The following is a 22455-nucleotide window of genomic DNA, read 5'->3' as shown; positions in this document are numbered from 1 at the left end:
TGTTTTTTCTAGCATTTATTTGGCGTCTTCAGAAAACATATAAGTATGGTTTTTCAAAGCCACCAGCATGAATTCCGTGCAAACAATTTGTGCAATTTACTTTATGGCTCAACAAAAGCTTAAAACTGTAAATAGTTTAGTAGTTTTCCTGGTGATTATAATGTTCAAAGCCATAATTTGACATAAAAAATGTTAGAATTTTTACATCTGTGTATTTAATGTTTTTGTTCGGAAACACCTTAAATAGCACCATTTTGCACTTTCAAATCCAAATTTTTCCGGGGGAGGACCCCCGGACTCCCCGCTTTAGGTTCGGGGTCCGTGAATGACAGGGCTGTTGTGTAATCTGGCACCACCAATACCGAAGTCTTGCGCACGCCTATGGGTGCCTCCCATTTCAGGTCATGATTTTATATTATATATTAATCACTGATCGACTTTTAGACTTTTTTCAATTAATTAACTTTCACGAAATGAAAAAATATATATATATATACAGCTCATACCTTTTTTTTTTTTTGCATAATTAGCTGCCAAAGTTACATTTTTAACTTTTTTGGGTTGTAAAAATAAGGAGAATTTAATTTTTAGGTTTAACTGCAATGCCACAGGCTACTTCAAGAAATGGTTTGAATTTCTTTCAGAAAATATTAATTAATTTTACCTGGCATTTCAAAATTCTCAAAATTTGTTACGATTTTTACAGCCAAGAAAAACTCTAAGCTTTACAGTCGTTTACGACCGAGTTCCCGGCTAGAGGAAAGTCCCATAGTTGGCAACCCTGCGGCAGGAGCTATCGTCACCGGCTCGAAGTCCGGGGGTCGGAGAGTCAACGGCCGGCCCCTAGCGAGGTCCCTGGGTCGACAATGGCAGGGGTGCCCACAAGGGGGGGTAACGACGCAGACTGCGTCATTAAAATTTCAGGGGGGGGGGGGAGGGGTGGTTAAAAGACGAGAAAAATGTATATATTATTTACATAATTATAGCTTCTAATGTGAAAATACGTTTCTGGTGCTGTGATAATTGAAAGGGATCTTGTAAATCAAATTGGCAACCCCGCACTTTCCTCAACAAAAGCAGTTTGGCATCTGTCGGTTCAGGATGGAAATATTACCTGATATGACCAAAATTATTATTAGAAAATCAGTTTTAATTAATGCAAAATGTGATAACATAATACTAAAAAAGTATAATATTATAAAATAATTGAGTAAATCATTGAGAAAATGGCATAAAAAATTTCGGAGGGGGGGGGGTGCGCATCATTAGGATAGGGGGGGGGGTGAGTCATAGCGTTGGGGGGGGGGGGGGGGCACCTCTGACAATGGGACCTTTTCCAGACAATCACCAAACAGTTTTTTCTTTTTCTTTTTTTCTTCGTGGAACAGAAAAATCACAGTTATTTAAAAATTTTGCATTTACATTTAAACAACTCCATCACTACAAAATAGTGTTCGCAGTGATACTGGGTTCGGATTCTTACCCGTGCATTTATGCTGTGTGTTGTCCCAGTACCTCCCATAGTTAAATCGCTACCTGGATAGCTTTCCTGTATTAAACGCGCACAATAATAGCCTAACCGAAATATTAAAAAAAAATAAAGTCAACTTACTCAACATTCTATTATCAACATTATGCTTGAATGAAACTTCAATTGAAAATATGCGCCGGTTTTCGCAAAGTAGAATACTTTGAAATAATGCCGCGCGTGGTAAATATACTGATCAATATAACATTCGCTTTTCAAGTACATACCAAAATTTCTATAAGCGAATCACGCACTTACTTTCTGCGCCCGTCGCTAGAATTCGTTACCTGAATCGTACACATTGCTTGCCACCATCACCCGCAGATGACAACACAAAAAAACAAACTGAAATTTTAAACTATTTGAAACGGCTTTGATGAAAAGCGAAAAGGACTTTAAAAAATTCTAAACCCCTGCTTTGGAGCTTAATGTCTACAAGAAATTTTATTAAAATGCTGTCATTCGTGTTAAGATTCACTAAACAGTTAAAACTTTAAACATTCCGCACACGTTAGATGTTAAATTTCTAAGGTATTACTAAAATATTAACCTGAAATATTTTAAAACACATATCATAATACTAAGTATATGTTTGTAATTATATTTTGCTTAAACGACTAAAAACCGTCTGTAAATAATTACTACACCCTAACCTTAAATCTTACTGAGCTTATTCAACGTTTATATTATAAAGTATTATTATATTTTAATGTTATTAATAAGTAAAAAATATATCTAATGACGAGACTCGAACGAGGTCCCTTGAGCTAAACAACCGCGCATTCTAGCGCTGTGCTACCAAGTCCGTTAATGTTTCGAGAATATGTATATATTAAAATCCAAGTAATCGCAGTTTTCTTAGGTATTTTAAAACTTCAGATTACTTTTAATTATGACTATTTTAGTTTGCCAAATATATTTCGGGGTAGTTTCAATATCATTAAGTTTCATTTGGCACACCGATACGTTTGGTATGTACCCTAATGTTTACGAAATTGACTATATACGGGTTTATTTTATTACACGTGGGTTCGCCATCTTTGTTTCATATTTCTGTTCATCGACTTCCGCATAATTTTCGCGAAATTACTCCTACCAAATGCCGTATACCCGTATACCGAGAGCAAAGATGTTTACACATCAACAATACCGGAGTGAAAAATATTGGTTTTTATGAGTTAAAAGTTCACTTTAGACAGACAAGCGGATGAAATTATAACCTCAAAATTGTCTGAAAGGCGTTGTCTTTATTTTAAAAGATTTTTTTGTATGTTTATTTGTTAAGCTGTTTCTGTATTACGTTATTAACTTGCCTATGGACATGTTTTGAGTTTGATATGAACAATAATTGTCTGACACCATTCTGGCGATCATGTAAGCTAAGTACTACTTGTACATGATTGAACAGACTCTTAAAATATTTATTTAAATATATTTTCGAGTTACCGTGCATTATTAATTATTTTTGTGGCCCAGATATTTTTTGTTTCAAACATCAAAACAATTTAATAAGCAAGTTATAAAAAAAGAGCAAATTAACATATACTCACTAAAAAAAACTTTTAAAATAAAGACTATGAATTTCAGACATTTTTGAATATAATATTTCATCCGTCAGTAGTATATATTGGGGGCTACTGAAACTGGCGCCGGCGCGTGGTGTGTGGTGTCGGTGTCCGCCATCTTGAATCGTGACGTCGGCGGCCATCTTGGACTCAAAAATTCCTCAAAAATGACTCAAAATGACTCAAAAATTCCCGTTTTGAGGAAAAATTTCCCGTTTTCGAGGGAAAAATTCCCGTTTCGAGGAAAAATTTCCCGTTTTAGTCCTCAAAAATTCCAGCAGTTAGAAATTTCCATATGTAGGCTTAAGCCTGTATTCCACGATGGAAGTTTCCTTGGAAGGTCTTCCATGGCAGCTGGCATGGAAGGTTCTGTGGAAGAAATATCGGAGCGCTGGCCGTTTCCATGGAAGTTTTTGTAATCGGTCGCGTTTGAATTTCCATGGAAGGTTTCATAAAATGTGAAAATTTTAGCCAATCAGAATGAAGTAGTGTGCCCCTAGCGTTAAACATTTTAATTTATTTTGGAGGGATTAGTTTTGTTATTGATTTGAAACACGCAACGCGGTAAACATGTGGTCTGTTGAAGCAGTTACAGCATTATGTGAGAATTATGAAAAATATCCATGTTTATACAATACGAAAAGTATGAACTATCACAACAAAAATATTCGGCTTCGTGCACTGAACGATATTGCAGAAGCCGTGAGTGAAGTTCCGCAACAAATTGCGTCCGCAACGAAACAAGTTTTACTTTACAATCGCCAACTGTAGTTCCAGGACGAACTTCACTCACGGCTTCTGCAATATCGTTCAGTGCACGAAGCCGAATATTTTTGTTGTGATAGTTCATACTTTTCGTATTGTATAAGCATGGATATTTTTCATAATTCTCACATAATGCTATAACTGCTTCAACAGACCACATGTTTACCGCGTTGCGTGTTTCAAATCAATAACAAAACTAATCCCTCCAAAATAAATTAAAATGTTTAACGCTAGGGGCACACTACTTCATTCTGATTGGCTATAATTTTCACATTTTATGAAACCTTCCATGAAAATTCAAACGCGACCGATTACAAAAACTTCCATGGAAACGGCCAGCGCTCCGATATTTCTTCCATAGAACCTTTCATGCCAGCTGCCATGAAAGACCTTCCAAGGAAACTTCCATCGTGGAATACAGGCTTTAAGCATCCATGTCTACAGCCTCCGATAAGCCTCTGACGTCATCATGGATAATGTCGTCACCGTTGCAGTTTCCGTTACGCCCACCATCTTTAACCTTTTTTTATTTATTATCCGATTTTAATGAAAATAATTTTAAAAATCATAAAAAAATTAAATAATTGAATTATATAATAAAAACACTTAAAAACCACTGTTGCACTTATCGTTACGGTTGCCATCTTGGATTATATAAATGTTGCATATTTCGTTACACCCGCCATATTGGTTGAGTACTATGTCATCGTTACACTTTATGTTATGACCGTCATATTGGATCCTATTAATGTTGCAATTACCGTTATGGTCGCCATCTTGAAATTTAGTCGCCATCTTGGAAATCCGTAATTTATATGTTAGAAAATCGGGAAAAATTCCAAAATTCATCAAAAAAATTAACTTAATAGAATTCTGATTGATTATATCGATTCCCGTCCTTGGTTCGAAACCGGTGAGGGCGAAAAATAAATAAAAACATCAAATCCGTCCTCCACAGAAGCCACCTACAGACTAACTTACCACCAATATCAAGGTATATATCGTCAGCTGGTATGATGTCATGTCCGCCATCTTGTCTTCGTCTGTTGGAGACCGTCATCTTGTTTTCGTCTGCTAGAGTGTGCTGGCGACATGTTAATATAATTTTCTGTTCACCATACCTTTAACCTGGTATGTTGGCATTGAACTTTGTCATTGACCTTGAACTTTGACCCTGAACCTTGACCTTGAAATTTGACCTTGAAATTTGACTTTGACCTTGACGACCATCATGGATCCGTCATTTTATGATCAGTACATGCTACCAGGAGCTACCGCCTGCTAGTGGACATTACCACCATCATGTTTTCGTCTGCTGGAGGACACCATCTTGTATGTGTACTCGTCTTACCATCACGCTAGTTTTATTCTAACCTGCTACAGTGCAGTAATCATTTATTACTACTGAGGTGCCTGCCATCTTGAAATTTGGCCGCCATCTTGAAATCATGTAATTATTTAGCTATAAATGCGGGAAAAATTCCAAAAGTCTCCGAAAAAAATCAATTATTAATTTACAAATTGATTCGATTGATTCCTGTCCACGGTTCGATTCTTGATCAGTGACAGTTGTAACTAATTATTAAATTTTAGATTCTGTTTTCAATTACCTTTCGAGGAGTTTATTAATCATTCACTCTACGAAAATCAACTCAAGACAATATACCTAACCAACGAATTAAATACAGTGCCGATTAGCATAACATGAAAGTCTCATTTTTCAATAATCTGAATAACCTATAAGCCGTTCATGTACAAAGCCACACATACAGGTCAATTGTCTTCAGACTACAAGACCGGGTCATGTCAATATCAGACATATAGACCATGAACTCAGTACACACAGGAAAACGTAACGTACACACAGGAAACGGAACGTACACACAGTACACACCAGTACACACAGGAAACGGAACGTACACACAGTGTACACAGGAAATGGAACATACACACAGTACACACAGGAAACGGAATGTACACACAGAAAACGGAACATACACACAGTACACACAGGAAACGGAACGAACACACACTGGATACGGAATGATCACACTTCAGTAGCGGAAACACTGGCTTAGTTGGAAATCAGAATACAAGAAATAAAAACATTAAATTTTTACTTTCAATATTTAATTTATTTCTCAACATTACACAAATACAAGTAAAAGAAGCCATTATTGTATGTAGCCAGCTTTCCTCAGTTCTTTGAATATGAAGGATATTTCTTTGATGCACGAATAGTTTCCTGCACAAAGCGAGCCATGTAGAGTCTTAGCCGGTCAACCAATATGTTTGGATCGTTCCATGATGTGTAATCAATCTCTTCTACCACCATCTTACTTGCTTGTTTATTATACATACTTTTAATATCACAATCATTCCAGTGATCAAAATAAGAATTATCAGATTTATTTATTATAACACGTCGTTTCCATCGTTTCGGTCTCATTACACCGCCACATTCTTCGATCTTGTCAATCTTAGGTGCTTCATCACAGTCTATGCCTTTGTCAACAGCCTCAGAGTCACTGTAACAATCACCGTAGAAGACATCCTCTTCACCCAGATTACCATATGAATTCGCTATCGATGATGTCGAAGTGTCTTCATCGTCTTCTTGCTTCCTTTTTAGGAGTCCATCATTTTTACAAAGAATGGAGGATCTACTGAATATAGGCTTGAATGTATTCTCACTTTTCACAGTGTTGATACTTCCTTTAGTTTCAGTCTTCCTGAAGCCATCAGCATCCTTCAATTTATGTTCTTCGTCACGATCGGGTGAGCTAATACCATCACGCTCAGGACAAGGAAAATTATTGTCGTAATGCAGATCACTCTTCTTTAGTCTAGTGGATCCATTGATGTCCTCTATGCCGTAAGCAGGCTTGGCTTTACATGTTCTATCATGTCTGTTTAAGCTGTCAATTCGTGTTAACAACCTGCTACACCGATTACAGCTTAACATTTTGCGTAGTGGGTTTTTAGCACAATCATTCCTCTCATGACGTCTAGCATTCCTTCTCATGACAAAATCCTTGCCACAGTATCTACAGCGGATTCCTTCCGATTCAACTGCAGATAACAAACCATGATCCATGGTAGCTTCTGTGACTAATGTTAGATACAAACTGACAGTTTTCCAATTGGAACCATTTTTTAAATATATTTTTTTAAATATTTCATTAGCGAGAGTTAAGTTATCTAATGCAAAGCAAATTGATGCAAGTAGTTCTGCTTGTCAACAACAGATGTCAACACATTTTTGCTTGCAGGTAAATATCATTTATTTTATGTGGTATGCGGGATGCTCACTAATGATCGCAAAATAAGGAAGGCTTCGCTAGACATCAAGGAGAAGGAAGTTCGTCCTTCGTGATAGTGTTTCTCTTCTGTCTTATCAGATATTTTAGGACTGAGTAATGTTTTTTTTTTTTAAATCCACCTTACAAAAAAAAATGTTGTCAGTTCTGATTTAGTCCCAGATATTAACAATTTATTTGCATCACAGGATAAAATGACTTTGGCTCCAATATTCATTGGCTCCAATAATCATTGGCTACAATATTCATTGGCTCCAATATTCATTGGCTCCAATATTCATTGGCTTCAATATTCGTTGGCGAAAACATGATGGTGGTAATGACCACTAGCAGGCGGTAGCTCCTGGTAGCATGTACTGATCATAAAATGACGGATCCATGATGGTCGTCAAGGTCAAAGTCAAATTTCAATGTAAAGGTCAAATTTCAAGGTCAAATTTCAAGGTCAAGGTTCAGGGTCAAAGTTCAAGGTCAATGACAAAGTTCAATGCCAACAGACCAGGTTAAAGGTATGGTGAACAGAAAATTATATTAACATGTCGCCAGCACACTCTAGCAGACGAAAACAAGATGACGGTCTCCAGCAGACGAAGACAAGATGGCGGACATGACGTCATACCAGCTGACGATATATACCTTGATATTGGTGGTAAGTTAGTCTGTAGGGGCCTTCTGTGGAGGAAGGATCTGATGTTTTTTTTTTGTCCTCACCGGTTTCGATTCAAGGACGGGAATCGATATAATCAATCAGAATTCTATTAAGTTAATTTTTTGAAGAATTTTGGAACTTTTCCCGATTTTCTAACATAAAAATTATGGATTTCCAAGATGGCGACTAAATTTCAAGATGGCGACCATAACGGTAATTGCAACATTAATAGGATCCAATATGACGGTCATAACATAAAGTGTAACGATGACATAGTACTCAACCAATATGGCGGGTGTAACGAAATATGCAACTTTTATATAATCCAAGATGGCGACCGTAACGATAAGTGCAACAGTGGTTTTTAAGATTTTTTATTATATAATTCGATTATTTAATTTTTTTATGATTTTTAAAATTATTTTCATTAAAATCAGATAATAAATAAAAAAAAGTTAAAGATGGCGGGCGTAACGGAAACTGCAACGGTGACGACATTATCCATGATGACGTCAGAGTCTTATCGGAGGCTGTAGACATGGATGCTTAAGCCTACATATGGAAATTTCTAACTGCTGGAATTTTTGAAGATTAAAACAGGAAATTTTTTTCAAAACGGGAATTTTTGAGTCATTTTGAGTCATTTTTGAGGAATTTTTGAGTCCAAGATGGCCGCCGACGTCTCGATCCAAGATGGCGGACACCGACACCACACACCACGCGCCGGCGCCAGTTTCAGTAGCCCCCAATATATACTACTTCCGTCTGTCCGTCGAAAGTTAAGTAAAGGCGGAATTACAATGGGAAGCCTAAGATTCACTCGTCCTTCTGGACATACCCGAATACTCACGATGGCAAGCCTTTTTTTCACAGACGAGAGAGCCAAACTGCCAATCGTACATCTTTTTTTTTTTTTTTGTTCATTGTAAATAAATATACAACTCATGATAATTAATGGTCATTTAGGTTAGGTTAGCTACATTATAGATACTTTAAAACATTGTGGACGGTTGATTTGGTTAGGATAGCTACATTAAAGATACTGTGAAATCATGTAAACGGTTTCCCCCAAATAAAAACACCTGTTGTGGTACGAAAAAAAAAAAAAAGCGAGCATTAACTTCGGGGAACTTCGAGTTTGGCTCTCTCGTCTGTGAAAAAAAGGCTTGCCAACGTGAGTATTCGGGTATGTCCAGAAGGACGAGTGATAGTAGGCTTCCCGAATTACAATAGCACGTTGCCTCCGTCCGTCAATCACGTGATTAGCAGCCAATAAGATGGCCCGAAAAATTTCATCCATCCGCTATAGTGATGGGCAGAACGGATCTTTTGACCGAATCGGTTCTTTTGGATCAGTGCCGTGAAATGATTCGTTCAGAACGATTCGTTCATCTCGGTCAATTCGTTCTTTTCTGTGTATAGGATCTGGCTCTTTTATCAGGTGTCGTAACTCGTTCATCCTTTAGAGTATTACGTACGTGTTTTTGTATTTGAATTTGAACATTGCTTTCCGTAACCAGTGAATCACAGTTGCGTATATGAAACAAGATTATTTATATTTTATTACTTTTTAAGTTACAAATATTAATATATAGGCTATTTACACTCTAGTGACAGTAAAGTGTTTACATGTAGACCAACACATTTAGAGAAAAAAGACAAAAATTTAATACTACTACTGCGATTCAGTATGAAGAGAAACAAATGAAGTACATTAATTAACCCAAAAATGGTAAATGTGAACATTTGTAGTTACTTTCCCTGTTATTTTTTAATTCATACTGGTTTTTTTTTTTAGTTTTTTATTTGCAAATTTGTGTATGTGAATGTGAAAAAGCAATTTTAAACCACTACTTAACAGTTGACATTTTCAGGTATAGATACTTTTCATGTTACCCTATTTTATTTGATCAGTTATCGTTTGCTCTTATGAACATGCACACGCTGTGATTACTAATTCTTCAGACTCCTGACGTCATGAATCATTTCACGAACGAATCGGACCGGGCGCGTGGCCGGTTCTCTCATCTCGTTCTCTCGTTCTCTCGTTCTCTCCGCGTTTTCGTTCCTCCGAATCTTTCAAGGTACCGGCTCTCAAAGAGCCGGTTCTTTACATCGCGAACGAATCGCAAGATTTCGTTCTCTCAAAGATTCGTTCTTTTTGAACGAATCGTTAACGAACGACCCATCACTAATCCGCTAATAACTTGAAAACTACATATTTTTGCTGGACGGGCGGGTGAAATTATAACCAAATATCAGCCAGGTTGTTGCTTGTTGTGTGTCAAATCTTATTGTATTAGAAGGCATTAAAGTTCATTGTTTAGCTGCTTCCAAAATTATTTTTTAAATTACATTTGAATACATTTTAAAAGCTGACTTTTTGAAATAAAATGGGCTCGGTCACAGAAATGTGTCAATTACGAATTTGAAATTTGAAAATAAATGCCAGAGTGAAAAAAAAAAAAAAAAGTTTAATGAGTTATGAGTGTTTATTAAGTTCACATGATATTTTAACTAATATTTCTACATAAAATAATTAATTTTCTTTCCCAATTTTTCCGTTTTTTCAACAGTCGCCAGTATTGAAACGGAAAAAATATTCCGACGGACGAGCGGAGTGTTGTGTATCGCTCGACGGCTGACGGACAGAGGATCTGTTGTAAATCAGACTTTAGCCTTTAGCCTTTAGCCCTTGAGAGTGCGGACCTACCTGGCCCTGTATAAGGTTGATGTTGACGTCTGAGCCGTCCGCGTTTGCGCCCACCAGCTTGCAGTACAGCTCCGGGCCCTCGACCCCTTCCCCGCACGTGGAGGACGCAGTTGCCCGCCTGCCCTCGGCCAGGTTGAAGTAGGGCGGCGTCAGGATCACGCTGCTTCGCGCCGCCGCCGCAGGGCCCGCCGCCCCCAGCAGGCACAGCGCCGCCCCCAGCAGCCACATGTCTGCAGCGCGAGAGCCGGTCTCCGCGCGTGCTTCTCCTCGTCCGGCGACTAACCGCCAAGCCGCAGGGTCGCCAACACCAAAGAGTGCGACAAACTCCGGCACGCCCGCCGACCCGTCCGACATTCTCGTACCTGCGCGCCGCTTTTTCCGGTACCGCACTCTCGCTGTCGATCATCGTGCTAGTGCTGTGACTAGCGATCGATTTACAAGAGTCTAGCGGCAGCACCGCTAATTCCTGCAACTGGCTGCAAATGCCGAGCCTTTCCGAATTTGGCCGATCGGGAGCGCCTACCCCCGGGATGTTTTTTTATTTTTACGCGCGCGTTTTTTCAAACATTTTATTGTTGCTTAGCAAATAACTTTTTAATATGTAGCTATCCAGGGCTAGGAAACCGTTTACATGATTTCACAGTATCTTTAATGTAGCTATCCTAACCAAATCAACCGTCCACAAAGTTTTAAAGTATTTATAATGTAGCTAAACTAACCTAATTGACCATTAGTTATCATGTCCTTACCTGAAACTTACAAGATGCGTAAAATCGCAAGGGAATATGGTGCGTCCCGAGAATATTTGTGGAAGACAAAGACTTCCTAGATTTTATACGGTATGAAAAATATACAAATCCACGAAGTACGTTTCTTCAATTAGGTATTTTCCTCTAAAAACAATTACAAATAAATACAGTTGCCTTGTTTATGGTCTTTCCTTTTATCAACACCTCCATATTTATTTACAATGAACAAAAAAAACCGAAGGTGCACAATCGTGCGTTTGACTCTCTCGTCTGTGAAAAATTGCTTCCCGTTGCGGGGTCGCGCCGTCGGCCCCGGAACGAGCGTGAGCGGTGCGGCATTTGCAGCCAGTTGCAGGAAGTAGCGGTGCTGCCGCTACACAGTTGTATCGATTTTGTCCCAGGGACAAACTGGTGACCAGCGATATGAAAGTCGCAGGGCAAAGTCGCCGCGACATTGTCACTTAAAGCGACATCGTAATCCGGGAGCTTCACGAACGGCATATTATTAGAGACAGTAAAACAAAAAAAGCGGATTCATTTTCGCGACAGGCTCGAATTCCAATATAAGTACATATAAGCTGTTTTTGCTATCTGCTCATTGTTAATCTGGAGGACTCTGGGCCAAGGAGAAATATCGAATCACAGGCCAGTTGAAACGATTCACAAGTCAGCAACCAATGAACTAGTGTTATTTTCCGGAGTATTCAGATGAATTTAGAACATCGAAACCGCGAATTATATAATTGTGTGTTTTCGTCCGTGAAACTGAAGAACAAAGACTTTTCATTAAATTTAAAAAAAAATCTTGCTTTATTATATAATTTTTATTCATATTTAGTTATTACTGTACGACATTGATCATTATAAATTTAATAAAAAAATTGAAATTAAACATGCTTAGAAAAAGAAAATTAGCTCATATTGTATTGCCATGATTCATTATACATTTCTATAAATAAGCAAATTTTCTTCTGTGATGTTTCATAAAATTTTAAAAATAAAATATGTATCCTATATATATATATATATATATATATTCTGCATATTAATATAAAGTGTTGAATTAGCCATCAACTTCTTTAGCGCAATAAAATAGTCTGGCCACGCTCATGCCGGGTGTCGCAGTGAGATAGTACTCATGTGATGCTGGGCGAGCAGAGCTAGGCATGTCGCGGGCATAGATGCTCAATGGATGGTAACTTGCCCGTGACAAGTCGCTATCTACTGACGCGACGTCACATCTTCGTTGTCACTGGTTGTAATCTGGCCTCTGGACTTACCAGGTGGCCATGTTTGCATGATTACAAATTAAGTGTGTGAAGCATTTCCCCCATCAAATAATTGGTTGCACCATATAGGTTATATGCCCAAAGCATCGAAGTTTGTGTTTGCAGAGTGGAAACAGTTTTAAATGACATTTTTTCATGAAAGTGACTGTTTCAAATGGAGAAGATCCTAATTCATACTTATTAACCAGCATCAGACTTAGTCAAGCACCATTTCCGCAATGTTTTGTAGCCTATACAATACGGCGATGGTGAGGTTTTAAAAAAAAAATGAATTCACCTACTTCACAGCATGCTGTCTACTGTGACTTACAGTTACAATCGCGACCACTACACATGACATGGCTGTCACCGCTAGTTAAGTATTTTCCATCCCTACATCGTTAACTTAGTAGAAAACATTTACTTAATTCATGGTCATCGCGAGATCTTCTTGACTCCTGTGTGGGGTCCTGTGCTAATAGGGATCGCCGCTCACACACAAGATGTCTTGCACAATGTCCAGCTAAATCACGAATTTTCTCTACGCTTCCTTATACTGCATTATTGCAAAAAAATTATAATTCAAACTGGGTAAGACACCAAAAATAAATAGTGCTATGAAAAATATTGGATATAATTCCTACGAGGCGAAATAAATTTATGTGTAAATTCAAGAATTGTGTGCGAGTGCAGACTCGGCAAAATTGTATGATCAAATTATAAAAATAAATATAATTAACTAGATGTTCAATTGCAAATAATGATTAATTAACACTATCTGCAAACTAACCAAAATAAATATCACGTAAACATTTTCAATGGTTACACACCATTAGGAAACAACTTAATTAATTAAATTAGGAAATTAAAAGGATAGGTACATGTGTGTTGCAACATTATTTTGGACCCTTGCGTGCTGGTCAGAAGGTGCGTTCCACCAAAGTGGGATAGTACTGATTGACTAGAAAGAGGCTTTATTATCAGAGGTGGTACGTCGTCATATAATGGTTCTAATGTGTTTCAAAATAGTTCAAAGAAACATAAGATAATCGCATCAACAAGTGTACAATATTTATAATTATAATTACACCCAAAAATAAAATATTTAAATATGAATTAGAATATGAATTTAAAACATTTGAACAGTATATACAAGGGCATTGTATTTAAATAAAAAAATCTCTGTAGGTCAAACCACATAAATAAAATAAAAAATTATGCAATAAAAGTTATGCTCTTGTTTATCAAATTAATTCAGTCATGTACCACAGACGATGTGCCAATAAAAAGAACTTTGATTTGAGTGATACGTAGACTAATGAGATGATTTAATACTTCTCAACATACAAAAAAAAATAATGTAAAGGCATAAGCAGCAACACTACTCATGTATTGCCTATAATTTCATTATTCCTTCATTTTGTAATGTGATGAGCAGTAATGCAGTGACAAAGTTAAGTCATGCTAACAAATGAAATTTCGGCTGCCTGTCTTGTAGAAATCGTTGATGTAGGAAGTACCTCCTGGAGAAGAAATAAAAGCAGTTGCCTACAATGGTTGCATGCATGAGAACATTTAAAAGTTTTTTTTTTCCCCTTTTGTAAAATACATGCCATGAAAGTTTGCACACCACAAAATATTTATGTTTAAAATGACATGAAAAAATAAACATTTAATTATTAAAGTGACTTAAAATAAATACATGATATATTGAAGGAAAAAAATACATTGCTACCATTAAAGAAATCGACACAAACAAATTTTTATGAACAAACACTTTACTGAGGTAAACACTGACAAATAGCAAAAGAAATGTTCTCATGAGGGAAGGATGCAGTCTCAGTGGGGTCATCAGACGTTGAGGAGCAGCGTGATGGGACAGTGGTCGCTCCCGTACACGTCGCTGCGGATGACGCTGTCGCACAGGTTCCCGAGCAGCTTCTCCGACACGACGAAGTAGTCGAGGCGCCAGCCCACGTTCTTGGCGCGGGCGTTGCCGAAGTACGCCCAGAAGGTGTAGGCGCCCGCGCGGTCCGGGTACAAGTGCCGGAACGAGTCCACGTAGCCCTCGGCCAGGAGCGCGGTCATGCCGTCGCGCTCCTCCCGGGTGAAGCCGGCGTTCTTGGTGTTGGTCTTGGGATTGGCCAGGTCGATCTCCTCGTGGGCCACGTTCAGGTCCCCGCACAGGATCACCGGCTTCTTCGCCTCCAGCTTGCGGAGGTGCGCCCTCAGGGCCTCGTCCCACTTCATCCTCTTGGGGAGCGTGACCAGCCCCCGGCCAGAGTTAGGCACGTACACGTTCACCAGGTAGAACTGGTCGTACTCCGCCGTTATCAGCCGGCCCTCCGAGTCGTGCTCCTTCGCCCCCAGGCCGTAGGCCACGCTCAGCGGCTTGGCCTTGCTGAAGACGGACGTCCCGGAGTAGCCCTCCTTGTCGGCCGCGCACCAGTACTTGTGGTAGCCGTCCACGATCGCCTCCGGGGGCAGCTTCTGGGTCGAGCACTTGGTCTCCTGCATGCAGAACACGTCCGGGTCCTCGTGCTTCAGGAAGTCCAGGCCGTTCTTCTTGATCAGCGCCCGCAGCCCGCTCACGTTCCACGACGAGATCTTCATGTTCCACGCCTTCCCGTCCTTCGTCTCCGACCTGCTGGAGAAGTCCATGGCCCCGAAGTCGCTGTCCGTCTTGTTCATCTTCCCGTCCGTCTTTGCCGCTTTCCCGGGCGGCTTCGGGTCCGGTTTGGTCGCCTGCTTTCTCTTCGGCCCGTCGCCTTCTCCGTTGGCATCTTCGGACTCGCTTTCTCGCTGCTCCTCCGCCTCTTTGAGGTCGGCAGCCATCTGCTGCCTCTTGGAGCTCCGCGGAGGTGCCGGGGTCTCGTCCTCACCGTCGGAGACCTCCTTCCTCGCCGCTGTCCGCTTCGAGCTCATCTTGCCTGCCGAACACACACCGGCCTGACGACAAGAGCACGAGATTACCAACACGAACTCTGTCTGTACACAAGCTGCCACAGCATACATACAGTACTATTCTTTTACATTATTTAACATGCTAACATTTCTTAATCAAGTTAGATAACCACATCTTTAATACTTTTACTAGCATTTAAACTCCCGGTAATGGGTACCGAAGTCTGAACTGGTTTTAAACTCTTGGATCCTTAGTGGAAATATTTTGATGGAAACTTCCTGTTTGAAAAACAGTAAGTAAGAACAAATGAAAAAAAGAAACGAAGAGTTCGGAGTCTCATAATTGAGTACACTACACTTCATCCACCAAACAGTTTTTTTTTTTTTTTTTTTTTTTGCAAATTTTAGAGCTTTATGAAGAAATAATTGGAAAATGGGACTATAGAAGTAAAAGGGTGCCTCATCCAATGTCCTGTTTCCCACCTTCATTCAACTTTTTTTTTCTGTTTCATTTGTCCATCTGGCATTAAAAATTATCATAACATATTTCAACAAAGCCACATAACACCGAAAAATAACTATGTTTTCCTGCACAATACCTACACAGTTTGCACTGTAACCATTTTCATAAACACTATGCAACAAACTCTGCCACCCTGATAAAGAAAGAAAGCAGTTATATTTGTTTCTTGAACTTTGAAATGCCCCTTGTTGAATGTGACCAGCTTAAAGACTTACAGTCAAACCTCGGTACAGTAGAGTTCCACTATTTCAAACCCCGCTATTCCGAAAATCCACCCATTTCAAACAGAGTTCAGTTTAACTTAAAAACAGGAGAAATTAAATTAAAAATACGTTCGTGAAAAAAAAAACATTTATAACATTTTTACGTACTTTTATTCTATACAAATAAGTTAAATGGAGACATACATACAGCCTAAGCTTGATGGAAATGCCTGAAGATAAACTGGAATGAAAACTGGCTCCTTACAGGACATGTCGGCCCCATTTACGTATACAGGTCTGTAGAATTATTTTTAACCACCGCTAAACACAAAAATAACTAATTTACACACAATAAGTAAAGTCAGTGACTTTTCTCTGACAAAAGAGCACTGAATCGACTTGAGGATGATACATTCCGCCATTGTCGCATGAACATAACATCATTTGGTATTGACGAAGCGTGTTGTTCGAAGTAGCGTAAGGCAAGGGTCGAGAGCATTTGCCGCGTCCGTGTGCGATAAGAGTTCTGTTTGAGCGTTCAACTCCTCGTCGCTTTCCTCAGTCGATCTGAGCTGATGATGCCTGCGCTATTGCTACGATGTCTTTGACTCCGCCAAAGCCTTAAGGCTTAAGTCCTGTTTCATCCGCGTTGTAAACTTGCTGTGGTGAGTAGTTTGGGGAAGAAACAAGGTCTTTAAATTCTTTTAGGTAATTGGCAGCTGCTTCGTTGTCAGCTGACAGCTTCCCTCCTCGCAATCGTGAGCTGTCTAATTCCGTGTCTTTTCTTCCAATAACCAAAAAACCACAGCTAGCTGAAAATGATGGGTCACCATTCATAAGCTTGTTTAGTTGTGCTTTTTCTTTTACCAAAGGACCAGAAATGGGGATTCCTTTCTGTCTTTCTTGAGCGAAGCGCAAGAATAAGACCTCAAGTTTTCACACAAAGACACAAGTTTTTTTTCACTTGGAGCAGAACAAAACTGCTAGATTTTAACGCGATTTTTTTTACCAGTCACTAATCGTTACTTTTCTGACACCATATTCGAGTGACAATTTAGTAGCACTTGTCCAGGCTTTTTAACACTACCAAGTTTTTCTTTCAAAGTAAACTAAGAACGACTTCGTTTACTTGCCATGTTTAATGTTAAACAGCTGACATCAAGGACTACAAACATAAACTTTAGCATTAGATAGGGTAAAAAAAAAAAGCCGTATTATAATATGCCAATAATATTATTCTTCAGGTATCTCTCGTGTATCTCATATTCTAATTTTTTGTTATTTTCATATTTGTACAGATATGTTAATTCAGTTTTTATTTAAATGTATTTGTGACAATTTTGGTATGTTAGGCTATAACATTTATCAGGTTTACTTTGCATGTACCTAGTTAGTAAAGATGTATGCGGTTAAGTGTTAGACAAGGCGGTACACCTTAACTTCTCCACTTAAAATAAGGTAATAAATAAGTAAAAAAGGCACAGTGACTCGGTAAAGTTACTCAACACTTACGGAACAAATCTTTACGATAAATTTTCAATAAGCGCACACAGTTCAAACTCCACTAGAGAGTACACTGACCCAGATACGACCTGAGAGTGCTCAGCGCAGTGAGTCAGGTGTTTGGGACGCGGGAGGGGGAGGGAGTCGTCCAAGGTCACTGCCCTTCCCTTCCGACTTTCACTGGACCTGTTCACGAGCCGATCAACGCTGCATACAGCTGAACACTAGGAGATGTCCCCGCACTTAATTCCCGCCTTAACAAGTCAATACGTTCGTATCATTCACGAATTCCGCCTATTCAGAACTATCGCTAAACCGAACAGTGTTCTGTCCCAATTAGCTTGGAATAGCGGGACTCTACCATAATACAAACCTGAAGGGACCATAATTTTGTCACTTTATTAACCAAAAAATTTTACAAAAAAAAAAAATCATAAAATTTATATAATTTCTAAATCAAATTCAAATAAATATTAAACTTTCACACAAATTTATACCACACTAACTAATTTTTTTTTAGGGATTGTAAATACAATTTTAGGATTTTAGGAATTTCAGGATTGCTACCCTGTGGCTCAAAAAAGATTTTCTACTGTATCACACTTTAAGGCTGTACATCTGAAGACTAAGGCAAAGGTTTACAAATTACTTACAAAAATATATACTACCATCACTTTGCCGGGATAAAATTTCCAAGTGTTTTCCCCCTAACCTACAATGAACCAAAGCAATGGTTAAATTTAGTTTTTTGGACATATGTGTGCAATGGCAAATTATTTCTAAATGTTTTTTTGTATCGTTACCGAATCAGTCTAAAAAAAAATACACCTTTTTATGACATTGCAAAGCCCTACATCCAATACTGATGAGTTATATTGAAATTTATATTGGCCCTTACTTCAGTTTGAAATCATTTTTGATATTGTTTCCTTATTTCCTCTAAAATTGTGTTCTTCGGAGATAGGACTTTACTTGTCACGGGGGCATATATGACAAGATAACAGATATACAATACAAATTACTATCAAAAAAAATTTCAATTAATAAGCATAAAATGCCAATTTGACTAAAAATAATTTTTTCCCTGCATAATATATAGTTTGCGCTGTGATTTTTTCCACCAACACTAAATAATTAATACTACCAGTCTGGTAATCAATGAAATTTTGAAACACACTGTACCCATTACGATAATGCAAAAAACCATAATAGATACTTGTTTGTGCTTTAATACATACCTGTTTTTGTACCTTACATTTAATTAGTGTTAGCAAAAATAAAATAGGGACTATCAATGATACAATTTTCATGATTTTAATATGCAGAGTAGAAAAAAACATCAAGATTTTATATTGTAAGAAAAATTACTGCTAGCCGGGCGTGAATCTGAAGAATTCGCAGGCGGCCACACGAGTTTTCACTTGAGTTTAGCGTGTGAGTATTAATGTATACTGCCCGTATTTTGGCCTATATGCATGGAAGAAGCAGAAAACTTTAACAATATACAAAAAATTTCCATATAACATAGTTTTGATGTTTAATCTTTATCCCCCGTTTCACAGTCATGATTTAGTAAGTGCAAGCCGGCCCTCTCAGTAGGGGCTTCTTAATTCCGGGACGTGAGGGGGGGGGGGGTAGTTGGTCTCTCTTCCCCCCCCCCCCACCCCAAGAATAAAACTCGCCTAGATGCTCCATCATTAGACGTTAAGCCACAATTAATCTCATTTCACCAACAGGGTTTCTACAAACACCTATAATAAAATTTCCCTGACATTTTCCATGACCAAAATTTCGAATTTCCCTGGATATTTTTTTGTTGGTAATTTACATATTTTATTATTTTTTTGAAAGAAATAACAAAAATTCAGTCCCTATAGTTGGCCTACAATTTTATTAGAAAAATTCAATATTCAAACAGAACTTCGCATACAACATTTTATAATGTGCATGACTCACTTCGTGCTAAAACTAAAGTTTCTCATCAGATTACTATCACTGGGGAAATTCTGCGACTCGCCCAGAGATTCCAAGTAACTCACTTTTCCCTGCGCAATTTCAACTTCCCTGACTTCCCCGGACTGCTGGAAACCCTGCACCGACCTCCCAAACCACATCGTGTTCTTTCAGCGTCTCACGTACCAGTTCCCTCCGTTGGCTCTGACGGACTGCACACTTTCCTGTTCTCGTACACTTCCCTCCACCCACCCGACTCTTCTCTACTCTGCGCTCCCTCCCGTCCAGGATCTGCCACGCAACACCGCAGCATCCCCCCCCCCTCTGGACGCTCTGCACAGTCACTCCTCATGTGTCTCCTGCCCCTTTACTACCGTCTTCTCCTCGGGAACCTCTTCACCCATGCCTTGTTTCAATTTGTTCCCATGCCATTTGTCCTCTGCACGTATCAGGAGTCCCCCTTCCCCCACAACTGCACACAGTACACACACACCCGCCATTCTCTCTTCTGTGTCAGTCATCGTAATCGTGACCACTAATGCCAGCATTTCAAATATTTTTGCCACAGATTGATTTAATTGATCTAATGTTCGACAAACTCTGCTAATTAATACTTATTTTAAGATTTTTATTATTAGAAATTTGTAATATAACTTTTATGCTAGCTAATGTATATAATGTACATATATTAGAAATAGTGTATGTAATCATATACATGTATTTCATAAATTTTGTAACCATGTTGACAAGCCCTATATTCAGAGAGCCACTGCTCATCAACTGAGTCTATTGGGTGCTAAGAAAATAAAAAAAAATATATTTCTTGCTCTATCCTGCTGCTTCAATACTGTGTGGTGTGGCCAGAATTTCATTTCAACGCGGTAATACTCGGATATCGTGGCCTTTTTCGAAAGGCAAGGAAAAAAAAATTGGAAAACCACTACGTCCCTAAATTTACCCTGGAAGGATGGTCTCTTAATTCCTACTGGTTTGTGGGGGAAGGGGGGGGGGGGGAATTGAAAGCTTACATTACACTACCTGTTTTTTCACACTGTCGCCACCTTCAATTGTTTACCCGAAATTGTGTCACTCTCTTTTTTTTTTTTTAGCACAATTGTAGCAAACTATGGAGAATTAAAAATAAGCTAATTCTTCTGTTCTACATATTGAAGGTTAAACCTGGATCCTGAAGGCTTGATCCTGATGGCATTATCCTGTTTGCTTGGTCCTGTGGTACATGATGCTTGCTGTTTTAGTTCAATAGACTACATCAAAAGATCCCGTACATTAAAATAATTTTGTCATTCAAAAATGATTTATGATCGTAAGCTACATAAAAAGGATTTTTTTTTTCAACCTACATACATAATTTTATCTTATTTAGCAATTTATTTATTAAAAAGGAACTAAGAAACCTTCCTGTCAGAGTTAATTCAGGAACATCTGAAGTATAAGGAAAACATATATTCCTATTTAACGCAGGTAAAAAATGACATGCGGCGGCAGTGTAAAAGCACAGGTATTGTAAGTAGTAAAAATTTAATTTCTTTTTAAAAACTGATAGGAATTATGAAACCATACCTTCAGAGTAAATTTAGGGACGTGTGCAGTGTGTGAAAACATTTTTTTTTCTTTCCGTTATAAAAAGCCGTGATATACGAGTATTACAGCAAAAGGTGCCTACCTCTATATCTGGAATCTGGAAGAGAGGGGTGGAAATTACATAGTCCGATATTCTACACCTTCGCCATTTTCTCTAACATAACTTTTTTTTCTGATCAAGCAACAGGATGAACTTAAAAAATAGCATATTCTGGAAAAGGTACAATGTCCCTAACTCGAACGCACAAATTTACACATAGGTTTCTGGATCCGCAAATAGTCTTATCATTCAACTAGTTCATTAACCGTCCACAAACAACTATTTCTTTTGCCCTAAAAACCCACTGAAATTTTACATATCGGCTTACCGTCCAGCTTTGTGTTCTTTTTGACGGCATATTCGCTAGGTTAGCAAAGAGTGAAAGTGATCTGTACATCATCTTCAGATTACAACGATGGCATTAAGAATACCAAGAAAAAGATGATTTAAAAAAAAAAAAAGTCAAATATAACCCCGCAACTAGGAACAGACAACAGCTTCTACATAATTATAAATGTAACACATAATTTATTCAACACCATCATAAATTACCTGAAAACAGGAGATCAATTTCCCTCCCAAAATTACAATACCACAGATAAACACAAACGACGCAACCCAGTGTATTGAAACCTCACAATAATCCACCCACTAACAGCCTTGATACTAACGCTTGTAGTACGGGTAAAGGAAAGATAATATATTAATCTAAAATTAACATTAAAAGGTGTCATGGCGTCTAAAATGAAAATTATTTTGTTTCTTGATCTATAATCTTACTGCATTTTCATGGATGTGTTTGGAAGTTTAAATTTTAAGTGTGATCAAGAGATCAAAAACTAATTAACTCTAAAGTACGGCTGCCATTCTTAAATATGTAAAGAAGTTAAATTATGATTAATGGATAACATTGTTTTAGTTCAAATTCGTTTGGTACTAAAATAATATGTAAAACTGGTAACTTTAAAGATTAATAAAATATAGTATATTCTTTAGTTATTATGGTTTATAAGTTTATTGCCGGTGTATTCTTGATAGTATATTGTAAATGTATTGAAATGGGTCTACTTCCTGGCAGTGCGGGAAAAACATGTTAGATGATGATCAGTATAGTCGTTGATGTTCGTTTGCCTGGTGCCAGCTCTCTTGGAAGACAGCCTTTCCAGGGAG

General features: G+C 38.3%; 2 protein-coding genes across 5 annotated transcripts in view; both read right to left on the bottom strand.

The window, feature by feature from the left end:
• The window catches only part of LOC134540846 (laminin subunit alpha), a 136908-nt gene extending 126078 nt beyond the window's left edge, over window positions 1–10830 (bottom strand). Inside the window, exon 1 of the mRNA XM_063383837.1 lies at window positions 10541–10830. Within this exon, the coding sequence (XP_063239907.1) occupies window positions 10541–10768 (228 nt within the window). The 5' untranslated portion in view covers window positions 10769–10830. The remainder of the gene's footprint in view (window positions 1–10540) is intronic.
• Window positions 10831–14317: 3487 nt separating this feature from the next.
• On the bottom strand, window positions 14318–21935 carry LOC134540644 (exodeoxyribonuclease). 4 transcript variants are annotated; one of them, XM_063383507.1, is made up of 2 exons: window positions 21838–21935; window positions 14318–15506 (listed from the first exon to the last, which is right to left on the bottom strand). In XM_063383507.1, exon 2 carries the CDS (start codon window positions 15480–15482, stop codon window positions 14409–14411), a length of 1074 nt encoding a protein of 357 aa, XP_063239577.1. In that variant the 5' UTR covers window positions 15483–15506; window positions 21838–21935; the 3' UTR covers window positions 14318–14408. The 4 variants fall into 4 exon arrangements, with proteins under 4 accessions (XP_063239577.1, XP_063239578.1, XP_063239576.1 ...); XM_063383508.1 differs by having other exon boundaries at window positions 14318–15487; window positions 21838–21896; XM_063383506.1 differs by having other exon boundaries at window positions 21614–21877.
• Window positions 21936–22455: the final 520 nt, after the last annotated feature.

Source organism: Bacillus rossius, chromosome 17 (genome assembly GCF_032445375.1).
Source record: "Bacillus rossius redtenbacheri isolate Brsri chromosome 17, Brsri_v3, whole genome shotgun sequence".
Lineage (NCBI taxonomy): Eukaryota > Metazoa > Arthropoda > Insecta > Phasmatodea > Bacillidae > Bacillus > Bacillus rossius.
The sequence above is the reverse complement of the archived record's forward strand: the minus strand, read 5'-3'. Positions and strand labels throughout refer to the sequence as shown.